We start from the raw sequence: 23117 nt of genomic DNA on the forward strand, positions 1-23117 counted from the left end.
CTATCTGTACATGGACTGGAGGTTCCTTATGGAACTAACAAGTTATCTGTACCCGGCTGGAGGTTCCTTTATGGAACTGACAAGTTATTCGTTCCTAGTCCGGAGGTTTCTTTATGGAACTAATAAGTTATTCGTACCCGGCCGAAGGTTCCTCTATGGAACTGACGAGTATAATCTATGATGCTCTGTATATAATCTGTTAGTGCTAACGGATAAACCATGTATGATCAAGTATGAATCCTGTATATGAATTGAATAAGAATACAAATGTGAACTAGCTTAGTCATAGGACATCATTCATTTAATCATTTACTCTGTTATTATTCACTGGGCTCCAACTCACTATTTATACTATGTATGTAGGTGATCAGGCACATGACCAGACTCAAAGTTGAGAACCTGGTGTCTCAGTTTTTGTCAGCCAACTTTTGCGCCTCCCGAGGAGGTTCCGGATTAAGTCAAGTTTAGTGGCTGCGTTGTTATGAATGTATAAGACTCTGTTTCTTTTGCTCCATGAACTAGTTTCTCTGTTTTTTATGTACATGAAGTGACGTGTAAATACAGTATCTTTTGACATTACTTGTATGTTTATAAAAGTTTAAGATTATTTGTCCCATGCATGTCTTCACAACTCGATGGACTATGAATATTTTATGTATTTGCTTCCGCAACCCCTAATTATACATTATTATGTTAAGAGGCCTTTGGTAATCCAAGAATTATTGCCCGGTTACGACGCTAAACTTACAGGGGCGGGTTTGGGTCGTGACACTTGGGAAACCATTTTCAGGTACCGGCGACATGCCTCCTCCAAGGACATAGCTTGGGAGGACTTAGGAGCTGAAGACTCAATTATTTTGTTATTTTTGTGTTTAAATGTTTATTTAAGCCAAGGGCTTTAAATGTATAGAGCTTATGACACTTTCTTTTGTTGTAACCAAGTTATGTCTTAGAAAGATGTAAGCCCGTAGGGCATTTATTCTATTGTTATTAACTAATATTACATACTATAGATCCAGGATATACATTTATGAATGTATAATGCATGTAATACCTTTTGTAATATAAACTCTGATGAAAGGAAGGATGTCATTTCTATTATGTTCATAAATCTTATGGAATGGATTATTTGTATTATTTTTTGGGACGTGACATTTGGCCAAATTTTCCTGCAATTTATTGTTAATTTAATTATTCTCTGTGCATGTGTTTTTAGAACTGGTATATTTCGCCAAGACTAATTAATCCTAATTGCTTATGTAAGTCTTTTTCTATTTCTATTATATGGTTATTTAATACTTCTAATACATAATTATTCATTTTATCTAATTTTGTAGTTATTTTTAATATTATTTTATATTTAATTTTATTATGACCATTATTTATAATTCTAGGCTATAATTACTTAGATTCATTATTTTGTTCTTCTAGCGGTATTAATTCAAAAATTTCTCTGGGAGAGGTCCCCTAATAAGGATAAAGATAATTATCTGTATTATTTTATCGTTGATCTTTTACAAGAGTTTGCTGCTTATTTTTATCTAATAATATATGTCAAACTTTATGTATAATTACAAGTTGATTTTCCTTAAGATTTTCATTAACAATCTGATTATATTATTATTTTGTTCAATAATTATTTGTAATGCAATATTAATATTTGCAAAATTGAGAAATTATACTTTGAAACAAATTCTAAAATATACATCAGAGGATAATTAAGTAACAACAAATTAAAATTCGTACCTTATAACAATTTTATATAACTACTGGGCTTATGTTTTATTTTTCTATTGTCTTCGGGACTAAATTGATTTTTATTTAATACCCAAAGGACTTAATTGACAAAATTAAAATTTTAGAGACTTAAATGGAAAAAGTGTTAAACTTTAGGAACTATAATTGTAGTTTATCCTAAATTTTAAATACATTTTATGAGATTTTCTTAAAATATGAAATGCTCCTTATAATTTTAGAAATTATATTCCGTTTTTATAAATTTTTAATAGTATAACAATCAATGATAGAGTAGAAAATTGGTTCAAGAGGAAAACCCATTAATTAACCGGAAACAATAATAATATAAAAAACGAATTTTTTTTGAACTAATATTAATCATAATAACTTTAATCATTCCTTCCTATAAAATAAAATTAAAAAAAAAAATCTTTAATCATTCCTTAAACTTTTATGGTGTGTTTAGTTGGAGAATTTGAGGAGGGATTTGGAAAGGGAAAGGGAAAAGGTGTGTGAAACTATGTGAAATACATACATATTTTATTCACATTTCACCTACCTTTTCCATTTCTCTTTCCAAATCCCTTCTCAACCAAACACAGCATTAATGTAAACATTTATACTTGAATTTTTTATTTTTTGAAAGCCTTTTATGATAAAAATTAAAAAATCAAGAGTTTATTTTGTCACAAAACTCAAACCCTAAAATTTTTAATTACAATTTCCCCAAAAACTCAATTCAACACGATAGCCACCCTTTCCGTAGGGGCAGCTGTTGATATTTCAACATGAATAGAGGGCCCTTTTGTGATATTATTATAACTTGAAGCAAAAGAAAGCTCAAAAAAATATAAACCCTAAACCCTGCTCTCTCACTCTCTCTCTCTCTCTCTCTCTACAGAAGAAGAAGAAGAAGGAGGAGGTTAGATTTCATATTTACATTTCATCATTGTGTTGCTAGAATCGTCTTCCATTGTGCATTGTATGTTGAAATTTAGTGTTTAATGTCATTTTTATAGCGTGAAACCATTTATATGATTATAGAGAACCATGATGCATAATGCATTTCTGTAATCACATTCCTTCCTGGTTCACATTTTCCATAATGCATTTATGTATCAGTATGTGTATATATATAAGTCAAATGTTTGTTATGAACCTGATTTGAATGTCAATTGATTGTGTGCCTTGTTGTTTAATTGGGTATGAACTTAATATGATTTGGGTATTATTGATGAAATGCTAAATTTGTAATTGGAGCCTTTTACTTGCTAATTTCAAGATGATATCATATATGTACTAGATGATTGATTAGAGCTTAGAGGCACACAATAACATATAGTTCTACCTTGATCGAATGGACCGACCTAATCGCAAGAATAGTCACTAATGATTTTGTATTTTTTGTGAAATGATTCGTGGCAATCAAATATTACCTTGACAAAATCTGAAAGATGATTAAATCATTTATTGATTTTGCTGTTTTTATTCCTTGAAGTTGTTTAGCTTGTAATTATTCTTATTAAAGATCATTTAGGCTGTGTGTTTGGTTCATAGATTTGAGAAGGGATTCGAAAAACAAAATGAAATAAGTGTGAAATATAGCTATATTTTATTCATGTTTCACTTATCTTTTCCATTTACTTTTTCAAATCCCTTTCCAAATCCATGAATCAAACACAGCCTTAGTTGCCCAAATATGAATCCAGGGTTCCCTTGTGGTTTATGGACATTTAACATATTTCCTTATCCAGAGCAGGGCTATTAATAATCGAAACTGTACTTATAATGACGGAGCCACTGGTGAATTTTCATGAACTCTGCCATTATTGTGACATCATTGCTTTGCATCTAATAATAACTATGCCCCTGTTCAGGCTGATGTTCTTTTTTCTTTATATTTTTTTCTATACAAAATTAAATTCTGTCTAACATCCTAATGCACCAGTTAAGTCTTTGCATACAAGAGAACTGGCAAACAACTTTGTATTGCTTCAACTAGATTTTCATTCTTAAATTTCATTTAATTTGGTTTTCATTATTAAACTTCTGTTTTCGTGACAGAAAGAGTAAGCAAGTGCTTGCTAGTTGTGAACTCAATTTGTTTGACTTGTTTCCAATTTACTGGCTTCCTTGGTTTTGTTGCACTATTTCCTAGATTAGTTACAAATTTTCGAAGTTATTTTTCATTGTTTCATACCCTTTTGGTGCTTTGTCTTCATATGAGAGGAATGTTTGGGAATAATAATGAATTAAATAGCCCGGACACCTAGTTATCAAAAAACAACGAAAAAAAATCTCTATTATCCTAGTGCCAATTTTTCTGTTTTCCTGTCTGCTGCTATGTCTATTTATATCTCATTCCTCGTATATGGGCTGTAAGGTTACTTTTAAAACTTGTAATTTACTTAATTAAATTTCTGGTTTTGGATACCACATTTCTCATCCTCCCAGGAATACAGATATGAGCAATGTTAATATCCCCAAGGTGCCAGGGGCAACTTCTGCTTTGGCTAAGGTAGGGCTTATTGGAGGAATTGGTCTGTATGCTGCTTATAACAGTTTCTACAATGTCGAGGGAGGCCATAGAGCTGTTGTGTTCAACCGTGTTGTTGGTGTCAAAGACAAGGTAAACTTTACCCTCGCAGTTTGCTTCTTCTAAGTTTATGGGTTTCCAAAATAAGTTGTTGGTTCTACTCTACCAGAAACCCTTTTTGAAACTCTACCAGAAACCCTTTTTGAAATACTTGCTTTCAATTTTAAACTCTGTTTTGGTTCCTCGTTAGTTTTTTTTCTTTTTCCCTAATACCCCCTATATTATTAAACATAGGCATCCATCCTTGCGTCTTCTTGGTATCAAAATTGTTTGACCTTGAAAATAATGTTTGTTTATTTTCCTTTTCTTGTTCTTTAATATATTGGAAGTCATTTGTTTGCATCATGGACATTCAATACCCCCTATATTCTTTTCCTAGATCAATCTGTCTTGTGGAAACGGAACATTAGTCCGTTACTTTGCCATAATAGTGAATGAGAAACTACAATAGGATATGCATCTGTAATTTCAAAAAGCATCAGGTCTATTATGTTATTTTACTTTTGAAAGCAAATGCACTCTTGATGGCTTTGATGAAACTATGTTCTCAATAACTTGGCGCACACATTATATTGGAGTCCTTTCTGGCAGAGGGATACATCTCTATAGGTATGTCTAATAACAAGCAGTTTTATTGAGAAAGATTGATCAACTAGAGATGCCCTGGTTCTATTGTTTTGTTTATTTGTGAAATTTTGCCCATTTAATATGTGCTTTCAACTTAATGCAAGTTATAGGGGCCATTATTTTCAAATATGGCCTTGTCTTATACTTTGATCACTTCTATATAAAGTTATAAACATTGTGCAGTGGATTTTCTTTAGATGGAATTTTTTTGTACTTATTCTTACCTATCAGACCATGTGATCATCATTCGAAACAATATTTTTATTGATTTAAGTCTGAATATTTCATATTTATAAGATATATTTAACATCTAAGTGTGTAGATAAATTTTTCTAAGTAATTTAGAAAAAGTGATTGAATCTTTATGACTCACGATTCGATTCGATTCGATTTGCGATTCAATAAAAGGCATTTCAATTCATGTTTCGAATCTCAATTTGACAACTATGCTCATAACATTTAATTAAGTCCCAATTTGTAATAAGATTCTCCTTTGTTTTGTTGGTGTAATATAAGAACGTCAAGATGTACAACCTTGTTTTGGCACATGAGGTTCATCTCCCATTTGATGATTGTACTTTTAGGCATGAGCCAAAGGCTATTTTAATTACCTGTGACGGGTTTGTGTATTTTGAAGTTAGCATTTTAGCAAGGTATCACATAAAATGGAGAAGCATGATTTCATTTTTATTTTATATCCACTTACGTTTTATTTTATGATATTATTAACTATGAAAGGGTTACTTATTCAGTGATATAGAATCAGTATCTCTATTTACTTGCGTTCTATCTAAATTCATTCTGACAAACAGGATCATTTTGTGCTTGCACTAACATAAAATGTGTCTAGGTTTATCCTGAAGGAACACATTTGATGATTCCCTGGTTTGAAAGGCCTATTGTTTATGATGTTCGTGCACGTCCCAATCTTGTTGAGAGCTCTTCGGGGAGTCACGATCTCCAAATGGTAAGTTTGTTTTACGGATTTTCTTATATTTATCATGCACAAAATAAAATGACAACAAAACTTGCTGGTTTATTTTAGTGACTTTTTCCAGATATGGCATACTTGATCTCTTCATAAATTTAAAAGTGTTTGAACTCTTGATTGAAGCCTGGATAAAAAGAATTACGTGCCTCGAAATAAGGTTTCACTTTTATATGGTAGTCAAGGAGGTTAATTTATGGAAGCATTCTGATCTTTCTAAATCGCTTTTGTAGATTTGATTCTTGTTATTTGATCTGGGCTTTATTATTTGCATTAATATTTATTTAGCATTGCTATATGCTAGGAGGTCGATTGTCTTTAATTATTCTGGTATTTAATTCCTGCTATTTGTGCTGAATAGGTTAAGATAGCTCTTCGTGTCCTTACACGCCCTGTGCCAGATCAGTTGCCAACAATCTACCGCACTCTTGGTGAAAACTATAATGAGAGAGTGCTGCCTTCTATAGTTCATGAAACACTGAAAGCCGTGGTTGCGCAATACAATGCAAGCCAACTGATCACTCAGAGAGAGGTCAGTCAGACATTCCCCCCCCCCCCCTCCCCTTTTTCTTTGCAAATTCATTCCATTGCTGCTGCCTTGGAATCTTCTTGGTCAAATTTATTTTTATTTTTATTTTATTTTATTTTTTTTTTCAATAATGATTAAAATCCCGTTCCTGGAGTTCCTATAGACAGTTCACAACTTTCTTCGGATTGTCCATTAAAAACTCAGTAGATCATTTTTTTTCTCTAACCTCATTGTTGATTTGTTGTTTACAGGCTGTTAGTCGGGAAATTCGAAAAATATTGACAGAGAGAGCAGCTGCATTCAACATTGCCCTGGACGATGTGTCTATCACAGGCCTAACTTTTGGGAAGGAGTTTACTGCTGCAATTGAAGCAAAACAAATTGCTGCACAAGAAGCTGAGAGGGCCAAGTTTGTTGTTGAGAAAGCAGAGCAGGACAAGAGAAGTGCTATTATTAGAGCCCAGGTGAGAGAAGTGCTTTTCAACATCATCCGTATGTTTATATGAGCTCTCTCTTTCTCTCATATTGTTGTCAAAAATATTTTATATCCAGGGTGAAGCCAAAAGTGCTCAACTGATTGGCGAAGCTGTTTCCAAGAATCAGTCATTTCTTACACTCCGGAAAATTGAAGCTGCACGGGATATTGCACAGACAATATCTAAATCTGCCAACCGTCTGTTCTTAAACTCGGATGAACTTTTGCTGAACCTTCAGGGGATGAATTCAGGAAGCACGTCTGGTACAAAGAAGTGAAAGATAGAAGTCAAAGGTTTGCATCTTCTTCCAGTGATACATTTTTCTGTTTGATGGCTAAGACTAGATAGGAAAAATTCAAGGTATGTCTGAAGTGCCTTGTTCCTTGCTTTATAGTATATGCTAATACTAAAACAAAGGACAAATATGTGCTGCAAACATTGAAGAATGGTGAAAATGAAACTTGGTTTCAATCTGCAAAGATGCCTTGGTCTGTTGTTCTCTTGCTAGTGTGAAATTTGATTTGCTTTTGACTTCATTTTTTAGATGGTAACTTAATTATTCTTAGAATAATGTTATATGCACCAATTAGTGTACTAACTAATATACCAATTGATGATGTGGCATCATTTAAGAGGTTTTTGGTATTTGTAATTTGTATAATGAGTGGGGTCAATAATAATGTCATAACTAGTATTGGTACACTAATTAGTCCATGTAGCACTACCGTTATTTTTAAGACATGATGACTTCTTGGATTAAATATGCGATTTGAATGTGCTGGAGCTGATACTAAGAGAGTTATCCATCTAAAATGTGGTTTCTGGTAGGCTGGTATAATATTGTCAGTTTTTGTTTACCCTTGTCCAATTTTTTAAGCATCGGGGTGTTTTTTCTCGTATGCACCTGCTATGCTACCAAAACTGCCAAAAGCAGTTCGACAAATGTTACGTACCAAACCAAAAGAAATTTTTTTTAGAAAATATGTGTGCTGACATTCTTGAACCATTGCTTCAGAAGAGTGTCTTGGTGAATGACAGTGGTTTCTGGATGTCTTTCTTTTGTTATTATTATTATTATTACATTCTCTATGATTGTTTGTTCATATTTGATCTTAACTAACTAGTAATCTAGAACTTTGATTTTATTTTCATGTAAAGATAATGAGGCTCTGAAACTCCCTGGTAAATGCCGATGAATGTTGAAATTAACACCGGCTTCCATTGTCTAATGATGTGGGTAAAATTTTTGGTGAGGATTAGAAGTTGTGCCATGACCAATGTATATTATTTGTTTAGTTTTTCAATCAATAAGAAAGTAATTATAAGTATGAGAAATAGTACATCATCAAACAGATTACGAGCCCACAATAGGTAAAAAGTAAACAAAGCCTACCAAGCATGGCTTTCTAAGTCCAAGCCCAACAACAATTCCCATTATGAGAGAGAAATAAATACCACCACAATGAGTATCAAATTCATTTCCATAAGAGTTGAACCTGAGACCTCACACACAAAGGGTGTTACACAACCACTTGGCCAAATGCCCTGGTTGACCAATGTGTAGATTTGTCTATACATTGGTCAACCAGGAATGGTGGAAAGATTTATGTTTTAGGATTTTTGTGGTCATTCCTCTCTCCATATAACATTTACACTGTTTGTTTTGGCAATAAAATATTTTTTTGGTAAAATGTTTTCCATAAAAAATATTTTGTGACGGTCATGGTGACGATGGTAGTGTTTTGGTGGGGGTGATGGCCTTTTCATTTAATGCCAAAAATAATTTCCACTTAAGTTTGTTAAAATTAACTTATATTTTGTTCGACACAAAAATATTTTCCAACTAAATTTTTGAATTTTTGCCAAAACATTTTGGGATTGTAGTGTAACAACAATCGCTTTGTTGCCCTTGATTGAGAGGTGCCGAAAGACACGAGTCTGATTTAGTTCACACGCTTCTGGAGTGTGAACATTACACTTTGATTTGTGAAAAATAATGAGATCCACACTTTGATTTGTGCCCATTACTCTTTTTGAATATTGAGGCTATCATTTTAAACTAATTAAAATTTGTGTATTCTTTGCACACTAATTTATTTTTCCGGAGGGCACTGGGAATTAGGATATCAAGGGGTTTGTACTTCTACTTCTCATAACATGCTCTGTTTATGGCATGACCCTTCATTAAAATCCTTTGGATTCTATTTACTGTGACTGTCAAGATTTATAAGGATATTAATTACTGTCAAAGTCAAAAGATTTTTATTTTATTTCTTATTACTACTAGGGTTCTTTATTGTATTGAGGCTATGATGGTATTGGGCTCACATATGATTCAGTTTAATGTAATTTTCATGATATTTATAAATGATTTCAATTGAAAAAATACTTATCTTTAATGATTTTTTTAATATATAAATTTTTTTTATATAGCATTACACTAATCTTAATTATTGTTGACTTCTTTCACTCTCTCTCTCTCAAAAAAAATCTAAATTCAGTTTTTCTTCATGCAATTGGAAAGGGCTCCTTTGGGATTAACTGTCTTGATGATTATTTGGTTTGAAGCAGAAGAGATATTTTGTTCATATTTCAGTATCTAATGTAGCTGCTCTAATTCTTGCTAAGTTGGACAAGGACAAGAGAAAATGCTGTAATGCAATTGTTATTGGAACTGTTAAAATTTGACAATATTTTGTACTCAATTTGGCTTGAAGTTGATGAGGCTTACGCAACAGCTCTATACCCACCAAAATCACATTTCTTTTTATTTACCGTTAATGAGGCTGATAGAAATTGGAGTGGAGGAACCGGAGTGAGATTTTAGTGAAATTGGAAAATAAAATGAGATATTAAAGAAAGTGCAAGTGCAAATGATACGAAAAAAAATCGGATTAGATCACATGACAAGTTTTATTAGCCTTATTAACATTAGATGATGAAAAATTAACAATGCAACTTGATTTAAAGTAAAAGTGGTTGAATGCCACAATTAAAAGTGAAGGGGTGCTAATTAGCCCTCTGATTTTGGAAAAGTTTGCTTTTTCTCTCTTAATGGGTGTGCGTGGGTTAGTTTAGGTGGTTTGGGAGAAATAATCTTAATCAAATTGTACTTTAAAGGCATATTTGTTTGGACGGACTGGATAAGGGGGATTGTAATCCAGCGGATTGTTAGTCATGGAATACAATGTCCTCGGACTATTTGGTTGGATTGATTTGTATCTTATATTTGTTTAGTTATGGGATTAGATGTCTGAATTGAACTATTATGTGTTTGTTTGGGATATTATGGATAAAGATAAATGCTTAAAAGACTATTTTGCCTTTTTGAATTACTTACTAAATAATAGGAATATTAAATCTAAATTATAAGTTTTATTTTTTTTTTTTGCTAGAACTTTAAATAAATAGAATATTAATAAAAATTACATAAATTTATTTTAATTTGTAGTTGAGATTTTAAAATTTTTTACTTTACTAAGTATAATTAAGACCATATTATTAAAATAAATAATTTAATAAAGTATAAATAATTTAATAAATAAATTTTATTAAGTATAAATAATTTATTATGTATAATCGTATAAATAATTTAATAAATAAATTTATTAAGTATAAATAATTTAATAAATAAATTAAGTATAAATAATTTGATAAATAAATTTTATTTTTAAAAAGATATTAAATAATAGAGGGTCAAAAATGTAATTTCATTACCGAATCTCATAGGTTGAATTATCTTATGGATTGTGTCTGTGTCCCCCCCGGCTCATCAATTTGGGATTCATAGTCTGATGCAAAAAATTTCAATCAAACAACGGATTATTAATCCGGATGAACTATCAATTCTAATCCATATTTAAATCCTTCCAAACAAACGCCACCTAAAGGTTGTCAACAACTCGCATGACCACAAAACCATTGAGTTGGTGTGAGTGTTTTGGCAATTTTAAACTAGTGGCTTGGCGTGTTATAAATTCTACCATATCATACAACACATTCTAAAGTCATAAAACATTAATTGTGAACTGCAAAATTAAAATAAATGAAAAGCTTGATGATATGTGTAGGGAAAAAAATTAAACCCAGTGTTGTTGAAGATATCAACAAAGAAATGAACCACACCCATAAATCTATAAAATGCCACACAGTTAGTGCCCCTTCTGATGAAGGCCGGACGGGATTCCTACGCCTAAGAACGATGTTTCATAAAGATGAAGATAGAAGTATGGTGTTTTGTCTGAGAAATTGTGTACCTCATTGTACTGGAATGTGAACCTTATAGTGAGCAAGATGATAAATGATTCAGATTATTCCTCCATTTTAGATAGGAGTGTGCCCCATAATTGGGTGATAACCTCTGTCCACTCACTCAGTTGAGATATCCATCAATTACCTCAACCATCATGGCCTAACAAAATAGCATGATAGTGCCAAGATACCATGTTAATTTTGGTTCCCACAATTGTCATAAGCCCTAGCTCGACCAGACATTCTTCATGTAAGCCCTAACTCGACTAGGCATTAATCATGAAAGTACTAGCTCGGCTAGACATTCTTCATGTAAGCCTTAGTTCGGTTAAGCATTAGTCATGAAAGCCCTAGCTTGGCTAGGCATTCTTCGTGTAAGTCCTAGCACTACAACAAAAATCACCTTTGGCGACTAAATTTTTAGTCGCCAAAAGTCCCTCTTTAGTCGCCAAAAGTGGATTTTTCAGATTCAGCGACTAAATTTTTTAGTCGCCCATTTTGTCGCCAGTACTTAGTCGGCAGAGGTATTGGTGACTAAACAAGTTTTAGTCGGCAAAAACAGGTGTTTCAGCGACGAAATTGATGGTCGCCAATAGTGAATTACACTTTCGGAAATTATACATTCAGCAACTAATATTTTAGTCGCTGATAGCCATGAATCGCCGACCAAAGTGATTAGTCGCCCAAAGCAACACTTTTGGCGACGACTAATTTTAGTCGCCAAAGGTATTCCGTGAAAAAAAAAAAAAAACCTTCTTTTTTTGCATTTTCTGAGTTTCGAACCACTGACCCTTTCACATTCTAAACCTTTAACCAAACACTTCCTCCACTATGCCACTATAACATCACATGAATGTATATGCAATATATATTATTTATATAGTATATTAATCGGTATTAATACAAAATTAATTATATAAATATAATTATTTTTATTCAATATAAATTATTTATTAAAAAAAATTTAGGCCACTTTTGGCGACTAAATCAATTATTTAGTCGCCAATTCTATGATTTTTGGGCTACTAATTAATTTGTTGTCGCTAAAAAAATATGTTTAAATTAAAAATAGCACTTTTGGCGACTAAATCTGTTTTTGGTCGCCAAAAACGTCCCAGTTTGGCTACTAAATTGAAATTTAGTCGCCAATTCACTGTTTTTAGCTACTAATTTTTTTTTGTAGCCAAAAACCTTCATTTTCAGCGACTAATCTTTTTTTGGTCGGCAAAAGACCTATAATCGGCGACTAAAATGGTTTTTAGTCGCCAAAACCATCACTTTTGGCTACTAAATTATTTTAGTCGCCAAAAACCGTCGCTTTTGGCTACCAAACAACCTTTAGTCGGTAAAACTGCTACATTCGGCGACCAACAAACAGTTTAGTCGCTAAAACCCTGGTATTGGGCGACTAATTCATTTTAGTCGGCAAAAGGCTTCATTTTTGGCGACTACATCCAGTTTAGTCGCCATTTGGTCAACTTTCAGCGACGAAATTCTGAATTTTAGTCGCCATTTGTGCTTTTTCTTGTAGTGTAGTATGGTTAGGCATTACTCATGAAAGTCCTAGCTCGGTTAAGCACTATTCATACAAGCCCAAGGTTAGCTAGGCATTCCATGCATAAGCCCTAATACTTACTAACTCAATTAGGCATGCTGTTTGGCACTCTGATATCATATTCCATCAAATTTAAAAGTTGGGAGGCACCTGGCCTAGCCCCTAAAAACCTCTCCACTGGAAAGCTTCTACTTCCATCTCACTTGGATCAAAGAAAGTGGAAACTGGGGACAGTTGTGGGAACCAAAATTAACATGGTATCTTGGCATGGACATGTGGCACTATCAGGCCACTTTGTTTGGACATGATGGTTGAGGTAATTGAGGGGTATCTTAACTAAGTGAATAGAGGTTATCACCCCAATTATGGAGGCACACTTCCATCTAAGGTGGAGGAATAATCTGAATCAGTTATCATCAATGCTCACTATAAAGGGTTCACATTCTAGCACAATGAGGTATACAGTCTCTCACACAAAAACTCCTTACTTATTTCTATCTTCATCTTCATGAAGCTTGCTTGTGATTTAGGCATTAAAGTGCCCGTTTGGCCTTCGCCAGATGGGGCATTAACGGCGTGCTATTTTGCAGATTCGTAGGTGTGGTTCATCTCTTTGTTGATCTTTTCAACAACAATGTGGGTTCAAATTTTTTTCCCACACAATATACTTGTGTTTAGGAAGTAGCAACAAGAGAGGCATGGGCAATAAGGGGCTTCGGGAGTCAAAAAAATGAGAAGATCTATTTAGAATTGAGGTATTTAACTTATGGGTAATGATTGGTGGCCACAAATTTTGTGACTCAAATGGCTCGAAAATGCCAAAACGATGTCGTTTTGGGTACAAAATAACTCCGAAAATGTCAAAACGACGTCGTTTTGACATTTTCGAACCATTTGAACCACAGAATTTGTGGCCACCAAACATTTTTCATAATTTATACATAAATATTGGCGGATTGGATTTGATTAGTTAGGCTAATTAAATATTTTAAATCACATGCAACCCAATGCAACCCAACCCACGTAAAGTTAGATTGTAACCCACTTAACCCAACCTGCCGACACTCTCAAATCACGAGCGGCAGAGCAGGTCGACATAGGTTGGGCGGTTTAGAATGGTAGACGGGTTTTCTGCCCACTCCAACTAGATAAGGACTATTTAGGTAATTTGCTATGAACCAGGAATATTTCAACAAACATGTCATATCTAGGGATGGCAATGAATAATGAGTAATGCTACGTATCATGAAGTAAATATCATGAAAAACTTCATGAAACTAATCCAATGGTGAATGCATAACATACAATAAAACACTACAAACACTATAATCTAATCAATGGTGGAGAATCTTCATGAAGACTTTTCATGACATTATTTTCATGATACCTAGCATTATTGATGAATAATTTACCTGTGGGTATTCATGGAGACCCAATCCAAATACATGGGTTTTTCCCTCTTTTTCTTATTTATTGGGTAGGGTAAGTGATATTTTTTAAATATCCACAGGGAATGGGTTGGGGATGGGTACCCACTAATTTCTCTTTTTTTTTTTTTTTTTTTTTTTTTTAAGATTCACAACCAAAACTAAATATACATTCAATTCTTTTTCTTTTATTTATTTATTTATTTTTTCAGGTTCACAACTATTTTTTTTTTTTAAGATCCACAACCAAAGCTAAATATACCTACAATCTTTTTTTTTATTATTATTTTTAAGGTTCACAACCATTTTTTTTTAATTTTTAAGATTCACAACCAAAGCTAAATATACATTTAATCTTTTTTCTTTTATTTATTTTTTTAAGATTCACAACTAAAACTAAATATACATTCAATCTTATTTTATTTTGTTTGGTTCAACAATAAAATCAAATATACATTAATTAACATTGTCACATTATTCTTGTCAAATTTTATGCATATCTAGAATTTTTTAAATTTATTTAAAAAAATTAAGTACACTGTCTAGTGTATGTTTCGGTTTGCTTTTTTATGTTATTTTATTTTGTTATGTATTGTAATTTTCAAAATGATTTGTTTGTTCTGAAATTTTAATTAACGAGTATGAATCTATTTGTTTTATGTTATCACACAATTTATACAACATATCTATATATATGAATGTATTTGAAAATAAGGAAATTGTAGAAAATCAAAACAAGCATGAGTCATGATTGGTTAGAAATGATGGGTACAAAGATTTATTTGCTAGAAAAACAAAAAGGGGATACAGAGTCTTACTAAATAATTTTTTTAAAATTAAAAGAATTTTTCTTAATTATGAACAGATTTAACTGAAATCAGCTTGTTTCCCAATGTTATGCTTCATTTATTTAGATAGAAAATATTTTTTAATGAAAAATATTTTTTATAAAAAAAATTAAAAATATATTTTTTTATATTTGGTGGTGGTGGTGGTGGTGATGGAACGAAAGTGAAAGTAGATATTGTTACATAGTGGTGGGGTGATGGCGGCAGTGATGATGGTAGTGGCTATGGTGATGGTAGTGTGACAATGAAAGTGAGAATAGTGGTGATGGTGTCGTAAAATTAGTAAAAATTTAATTGGAAAAATATTTTTTGTTTTTTAAAAGTAACAAACAACAAAATTCGTGGGGGACTAAAGGAAGAAGATGGAGGATGGATTGGGTGTGGTAATGCATAGATATCTTAAAATGAGTGGTTCAAATTTGTTAAAGGTATAATTAGATTTTGGATAAATTAAAATGAATGGTTCAAATTTGCTAAGAGAAAGATGGTTTAATGTCTAAAATGTCCGTGGCTAAGAGATCAACAAACAATTCCTTGTTTATGCCCTGATGCAATTTAATATGAGTCTTATAACACTTTCTTCAAACAGGTTCTTTCACATTTTATTTCTTCAAACAGGCTCTTATAACATTGTAATCAGATTCTTATAACATGTAGGGGAGAGAGTGAGAGTGAGAGTGAGAGAGAGAGAGATGATTGTAATTTTTTTTTAGTCTTCCACGTTCTTCCACATTTTTTTTTCAATTACTAAAACTTATTTGATTGTCTCAAAATTATATATTTGATTATTATAAAACAAACTTTTTAATTAATTAATTAATGTGTATTTAATTTTGTTGTTGAACCAAATAAAATAAAATAAGATTGAATGTATATTTCGCTTTTGTTGTGAACCTTAAAAAAAATAAATAAATAAAAAAAATAAGTTGTTAACATTAAATATATTAAAAAAGAAAAAAAAAAAGATTGAAGGTATATTTAGCTAAAACCTTTATAAAAAAAAATAAGGCTGTTAATATTAAATATATTAAAAAAAAAGAAAAAAGATTGAAGGTATATTTAACTTTTGTTGTGAACCTTAAAAAAAAAAAAAAAAAAAAAAAAATTGTTAACATTAAATATATTAAAAAAGAAAGAAAAAAGATTGAAGGTATATTTAGTTTTTGTTGTGAACCTTAAAAAAAAAAAAAAAAAAAAAAAAGTGATTGTTAACATTAAATATAAAAAATAAAAATGGGGATTAAAGTGAGTTGGGGAAAATCCACACCCATTAAAAAATGGGAAGGGTGGTACCCATGGGGAATGGAGAAAATTTAATATAGGGGAATGAAGATGGAGAATTAATATCCACCCCATTGCCCCCCATTGCCATTCCTAGTCATATCTGTATTGGGTACTGATACTTCTGCACACATACCAAGTACATTAAAACGAATCTAAATTTTTTTTCTTCATTTTTGTCATACTGCAGATGTACCTAATATATATTCAAGTCATATCTCATTTGAAATAGTATTTTTTTTTCTAATACAAAGGTAAAATTAGTTTCATAGTACTTTTTATTGATATTATACTTAGCATAATTTTAAAATTAAGTTATAGTTTGAAAGTTACTTAATATAATGACAATTAATTTTAGTTTATATCTTTATTTTTTACATTAAAATGTAAATTATAGGTTAGATTGTAAAAATTATCATTTAATTAATTTTTACATTATTTCAAATTAAAATTAAATTATGATTTGTAAGTTACTTTATTCTTTTTTTTAATTTTTGTCATATCAATATACCTATATCTTGTGAGTACCAATATCCAATAGCCCTAACCGCATGCATGCTTCATAGGTTATTTGTAAAGAAAATAGAAGATTGTCCTTTAAAGTATGATTGTTAAATTTTGAATTTCGGTATGTCATTTTGACACTTCAACACTAGAAATACTCCAAAAGAAACAATTATGGGCCATAAAGCTCCTAGTATTAATGGAGTGTTGGAATAAATCCTTGGGTGTATTATATGAAACATGTAATAATTATACTAAATATATTATCAAATTTTATACGAATATATAAGTTGAAAATAACGTAATTGTTTGGATAAAATCAAATCAAACTATATATAGAGAGCTAGAAATATTTACACAGAGATTGTATAAATCTGGAATTAACAATAATTTGATCAAGGTTTGTGTTAAACACAATTTTCTTAAGACAAATTCGGCTTCCGCTATGGTACTCACGAGTTTTTATTGGACATTGATCTCCTAGGATACAATGATCGAACCTTGCAGAAACAGCACAACCATTGCAAGTCCAGTGAACTTTACTATGCAAAATTCTCTTTTACAGAAAAAATACAAAGTGCCAAATAAGAGAAAAAATAAAGATGAATTCGATATTTAATGAATTTTTAATGGTGGCCTGATTTTATAGGAAAATTGGTGACTCTTCGAATAGTATGATGATTTTTTAATGAAAAGACACAACTCTTCCAATGAATAGTTACAAAAGAATAGTCAGGACTATTCTTTCAAATAGGTTCGAATTCTATATCAAATTTGGTTCAATTTTGACTCAAATAAATAATGAATTTATTTAAATAAAATTAATTTTAAATTAATCAATCTCATCTTAAAACCATACTCAAATAGTACACTTTAGAATTAATTTCTCATCCACCTATTGCTACTTTCTAAACTATTTTTCCAACAAGGAGGAGAAAGGTTCTCAGCACATTTCCTATTCTAAGAATAATGGAAAGGCTACTTAGGCTCTTTAGGTGGGAGAGATGTTGAATGGAAAACTGGTGTTTTGTCCTGTTTTTGTTCCTTTTGAAAAGCTATATTTGAGTTGTCATGCACAGAAGAGAACTTCATCTTAAACTCTTCTCTCAATAGATTCCCATTTGTATTGTTTGCACCCAAAGAAATGCTATTAAATTCGTCATTCATGACGTCTCAATAACATGCATTCTACAGTAGTCTTTGTATTTACGCTTCATAAATGCAAGGGAGATGTTACAATATGTATGTTACAAGGTGCATTTGCACCTGAAAGATTGAGTTGATTACATAAAAGTCTTATATACAAATATTATAGGGTATAGTTTTTGTTCCGTTTGGGATTAGATTAGACCATGTTATTGAGCCCGTGGGGCCAATTACAGGTCCCGTTTTAATAATCTGAACCGTTCAATGCATAGAACTCGTCGAGTACTATATGCCTGTAATAAATCACGTTAATCGGATATCGATGGCTATATGATCAAATTAGTTTCGTATTAAAAAAATTGAACAGTGAACAAATTAACGGTTGACAAAAAACTGTTTTGATCACATAGCTATCGATATCCGATCAACGTGATTTTTTATAAGCATATAGTACTCGACGATTTCTACACATTAACGGTTTAGATTATCAAAACGGGACCCGTGGTAGGCCCCCACGGACCCAACAGCACGGTCCAGTCCGATCCCGGACTGGACAGAAGCCATACCCAATATTATAATAGTTTAGATTTTATCTAAAAATTTTTGAATCAATAAGTCTTATTTAGTAAAATTTAAAATATTATCAATTTTTTGAATTTTTAAAATTAACAATGTTATCAATTTTACATAGTAATGTTCCAGATAATTATTTCACTAGCTGATGAAAAAAATAGAGTATAAGATTAAACGTTTTTGCCCTTCTACTTATTGGTTTGATTCAATTATTCAATAAAACTAATAGCATTATCATTTTTTTTTTCAGTTTTAAAACTGAAAATATTATTAGTTTTTTCATTTTTGAAGTTTTTTTTTTTTTTTTTAGTTTTTCACATCAATGTTCCATCATCATGCTCCTTTATAGACACAACTTTCAGTTTTGCACAAAAAATAATTTAGTTTTTTCAATTTTTTCAGTTTTTTTTTTTGCACATAATTTTTTTTTTCTTTTAGTTTTTTCAATTTAAAAGTTGATATTTTAAAATTTTGCAAATCAAAATAAATGTCAAATCATCATTTTTCTTTATAAATAATCATAAATGATGAATAATCATTGTTTGAAAGGTAATTCCAATTATTAAAAATTTAATATGACTTAAAAGTTCAAAAAATCTTAGTTATGATTTAATAGAGTATAAGTTTATAAATTAGTACTTGTATATAAATGTCCATAATATATATATAATTTTTGTAGTGAATGTTATTAATTTTTGTAAAATTTTTTAGTAGAAGTTATGAATTATGAAATTATGGTTTGCCTTCCTAAATTTATAAATAATTAAAGTTATGTTTTCATAATAAAAGTTTTCTTTGTGATGAAGAAAAGTTTTTATATAAGGTGCATATTATAGGTAACTTCTTAGAAGATGCACGTGGTAGTATTCTCCCACATGGAATCGACCATTGCAAGTAAGAAAAATTGTAAATCAGTGGCATAGTGGAAAAATAATAGCATTATAAATAACATCTTTTGTAGAGCAATTTTGACATATAAGGACGTGCACTAAGCACATAAAGTACTTGTACCATGCACACAAGAAATTCACGCCATCATAAAAATATAAAATATTCTTTCATTATCCCATTTGTAATTTCCCTTAAAAGGTTTTTTTTTTTTGGGAAAATCTATAAAAATAGGATGATTTAAATTGTGTGTTAATATATATGTTAAATGGGGTGATATAGGCCGAAAGGTACCACATTGAGGCCGCTTAAGTTATATTTTTAGTCTTTTAATTTTATTTATTTGGTGGAGATGATGTACTTCGTGCACTTGTACAGATTTGACAGGAAATATGAAAATTCAATCAAAAAGGGCGCGAAAGCAGATCCTCCGAGCGAGAAGTGAAGAATCCGAGCCAGCCAGACCACCGCACGTACGACCAAGCTTAACTGCACGTGCGGCCCACCACCGCTCGTGCGGCCCACATGGGCGCTCGAGTGGCCCACCTAGGGACGTGTGCACGGAATTTTTGGTTTGTTTTGCTCCGAATAAAAGACTGGAAAATAGCCAAAATGAGGGTTCGAAAATTATTTCAGAGAAAAAGAGAGGCTAGGGTTCTAAAGAGGTGATTATTCTCCTAAAGCTTGAAGGACACTTTCATGGGGGTTTCTTCATCATTTTCTTCCTCTTCCCGCTCCTCCATGAGTGGCTAGTCGTCTTTTCTAGGGTTTTAATGAAACCCTAGCCATGTAATGGAATTTTTCATGAGCTTTAATTATAAATTGGTTTGAATGAATGTATGGATGATTTAGAAGTTTTTAATAATTGTTTCTTTCATCTCTTCAAGCATTTTACTCTCTGTGATTGTTTAATATTTTCCATACATTAGTATTCTTTGTGTTTGTATTCAAAGTACGAGACGAGTCATGCTATGAGAGACGGGTCGTTTTGCTAACATAGTTTAAGGCAAACGATTCGTACTACTCGAGATGATTCGTACTTGTACGTTGAATGCGACAACTCTCTTGATTAATATTTCAAACTTGTAGTTGTGAAATATTGGGTAGTTCAAACCGAATTGCGATTGATGGCTGATGTTAAGTCTCATTCATGTGGTTAGTGGTGAATTCTCTACCCTAGGATTTTTTCCAAAAATTAATATCTCCAACCTAATTTTAATTGTCAATATAATTCTTCAATTTTATTTAATTGCTGTTTAGTTATAAAATCAATCTTATCTTTTTAATCAAAATTAATTTAGGAATTTTGCGATTGAATTAATCTAATTTCACATTTGTTCCTGTGGATCGATACCTGGACTTGCCATTATTCTAAAAGAATTTGGTATAATTTAGTGATTTATTTTTAGTGTATTCAACGACCCATCAAATTTTGACACCGTTGCCGGGGACTTCTAGCGAAATTAATTAATTTAAAGTTATATTCTTATTTTAATTTTTAGTTTAGGATTTTATGCTTTCATGTTGCTAAGTGTGCAGAGCGTTTGAAAGTGGAAGCTATCACTGAAGTGCAAGCGGAGCCAACCGAGCTTAAAAAAAAAAAAAAAAACCGCAGCACTAAAGTGCGTAAACAGAAGCAAACACTCGCAAGCAAAGCACCAAAGTGCTATAAAGAAAGACGAAGCTCAATTAAAGGTTGGAGACAACGTCTACATGTCAAGCACCCGCAAAATGAGTAAAGCGTTTTCGTTAAACCGCTGTGAGTATTTCTCCCTTTGGTATTTTGTTTCCATAACTTAGTGCACAGAGTCGGAACTTTTTGTGTGTTTGCGGGTAGCGTATGCACGGGCGCCGTTATTGTCGCCCTGAATTGTGGAGTTTGGACCTTGAACTAGAAAGGACTCTTAGGAGACTTAGGGCCTCTGCCCCTGTTCTTAGGCTTGAATATTCATATTCATACATTGAGCCATTAGAGATGGCAGATCCAGATACCCCGAATGTGCTTAACCGGACCCTTAAGGATTATTTCACACCCACTGCATATACGTCACCATCATGCATCCAATTACCCAACACCACTGCTGTTCATTATGAGATTAAGTCCAGCACCATACGAATGCTTCCATCATTCCATAGACTAACTCATGATGATCCTTACAAACATTTGAATGAATTTCTGAAAATTTGCTCGACAGTGAGGATCCAAAATTTCTCAAATGAGGCCTTAATGTTGCGATTGTTTCCATTCTCATTAAAGGATAAAGCCAAACACTGGCTGAATTCCTTACCTATTAATTCAATCATAACTTGGGACCAAGTACAGCAATGGTTCTTGGAGAAGTACTTTCCCATAGGTAAAACTAACCAACTTAGGCGAGCCATCACAAACTTTGCTCAAATGGATGGAGAGCAATTCCATGAGACGTGGGAAAGACTTCGAGACCTTCTCCAACAGTGTCCCCACCACCAAGTACCTGATTGGCAACTTGTTCAAACATTTTATTATGGCTTAACTGAGCCGCACCGCCAAATGATGGATTTATCCTGTGGTGGGACATTCATGTCCAAAAAGGATGCCGAGGCATGGCAATTGTTTGAGAACCTAAGTGATAATTCCCTTCACCATGCCTCCGCAGTCCGGCAAGTCCAACAAGCAGTAGTTGGAGCACCGAAAAGAGGGGGCATTTTTTAGGTCGGGCAAAACCTAGAGTTAGCCCAACAAGTAAAGGTACTGTCCCGCAAAATGGACCAATTATTAGCTGCGAGACATGCCCCTACCCAACAAGATCAGCCTTAATTTCACGAGGCATGTGTTATTTGTGCGAGCCCTGCTTATGACTTGAATGAATGCCCTTCGGCATCACAATTTCTGGAGTTAGTCCAAGAGCATGTAAATGCGGCTTAAGGATTCTTCAACCCAGGTAATGATCCATACTCCAACACATACAATCCGGGATGGAGAAATCACCCTAATTTTTCATGGAGACCCCCTTCTCAAGGCACTTCTTACAATTCTCCACCACTAAGGCAGAATTTTAATAATTTTGCTAACCAATCATCCTACCGACCACCGCAACCTTATAGACCCCCACAATCGTACCAGCAACCACAACCCCTGCCTGTTCCTCAGGGCAACTCTGCCTTTGAGACTCAGGTGCTGGAAGTTCTCTCAGAATTTAAGGGGTTAGCACCAGTAATTCACTCCCACACTCATTCTATTGCCAAGCTAGAGGCCCAATTGAGTGAAATGGCTAACAACATGAATCGGAGAGAAGAGGGAAAATTACCAAGTCAAACTGTAGTCAACCCTAAGGGACAATACAGGGCAGAGAGTTCGGGTGGGAATGGAAAGCACCATGAGTAGGTGCAAGCAGTGATTAGTTTGAGAAGTAGGAGGGAACTAGAGCCTCAGCAGTTGCTTCTGATGCAACTAGAGTTAAGAAGGGTGACCACGGTGGTACACCCAATGAGAGCAAAGGTGAGGGGAAAACACTTAAGAAGGATGACTTAGTCCCTAGCACTTCACTTGAGCCCAAGGCACCATATGTGCCTAAGGCACCCTTTCTCCAATGCCTTGATACACCGTCCCCTTTTAATAAGAAGGCGGCATCTATGGAAGCAATGATGGAGGTCTTTAAACAGGTAAAAATCAACCTCCCCCTATTGGAGGCGATTAAGTAAATACCCTCCT

At 32.7% G+C, this 23117-nt stretch overlaps 1 protein-coding gene across 1 annotated transcript; it reads left to right on the plus strand.

The window, feature by feature from the left end:
• Positions 1-2450: 2450 nt before the first annotated feature.
• LOC114285336 (prohibitin-1, mitochondrial) lies at positions 2451-7432 on the plus strand. Its single transcript, XM_028228387.2, has 6 exons — positions 2451-2659; positions 4192-4366; positions 5811-5927; positions 6310-6480; positions 6729-6941; positions 7030-7432. The coding sequence occupies exons 2-6, from the start codon at positions 4202-4204 to the stop codon at positions 7228-7230; spliced, it is 867 nt and encodes a 288-aa protein (XP_028084188.2). The 5' UTR covers positions 2451-2659; positions 4192-4201; the 3' UTR covers positions 7231-7432.
• The last annotated feature ends 15685 nt before the right edge of the window (positions 7433-23117 follow it).

This window comes from Camellia sinensis, chromosome 9 (genome assembly GCF_055761805.1).
Source record: "Camellia sinensis isolate YWXY chromosome 9, ASM5576180v1, whole genome shotgun sequence".
Classification (NCBI taxonomy): domain Eukaryota; kingdom Viridiplantae; phylum Streptophyta; class Magnoliopsida; order Ericales; family Theaceae; genus Camellia; species Camellia sinensis.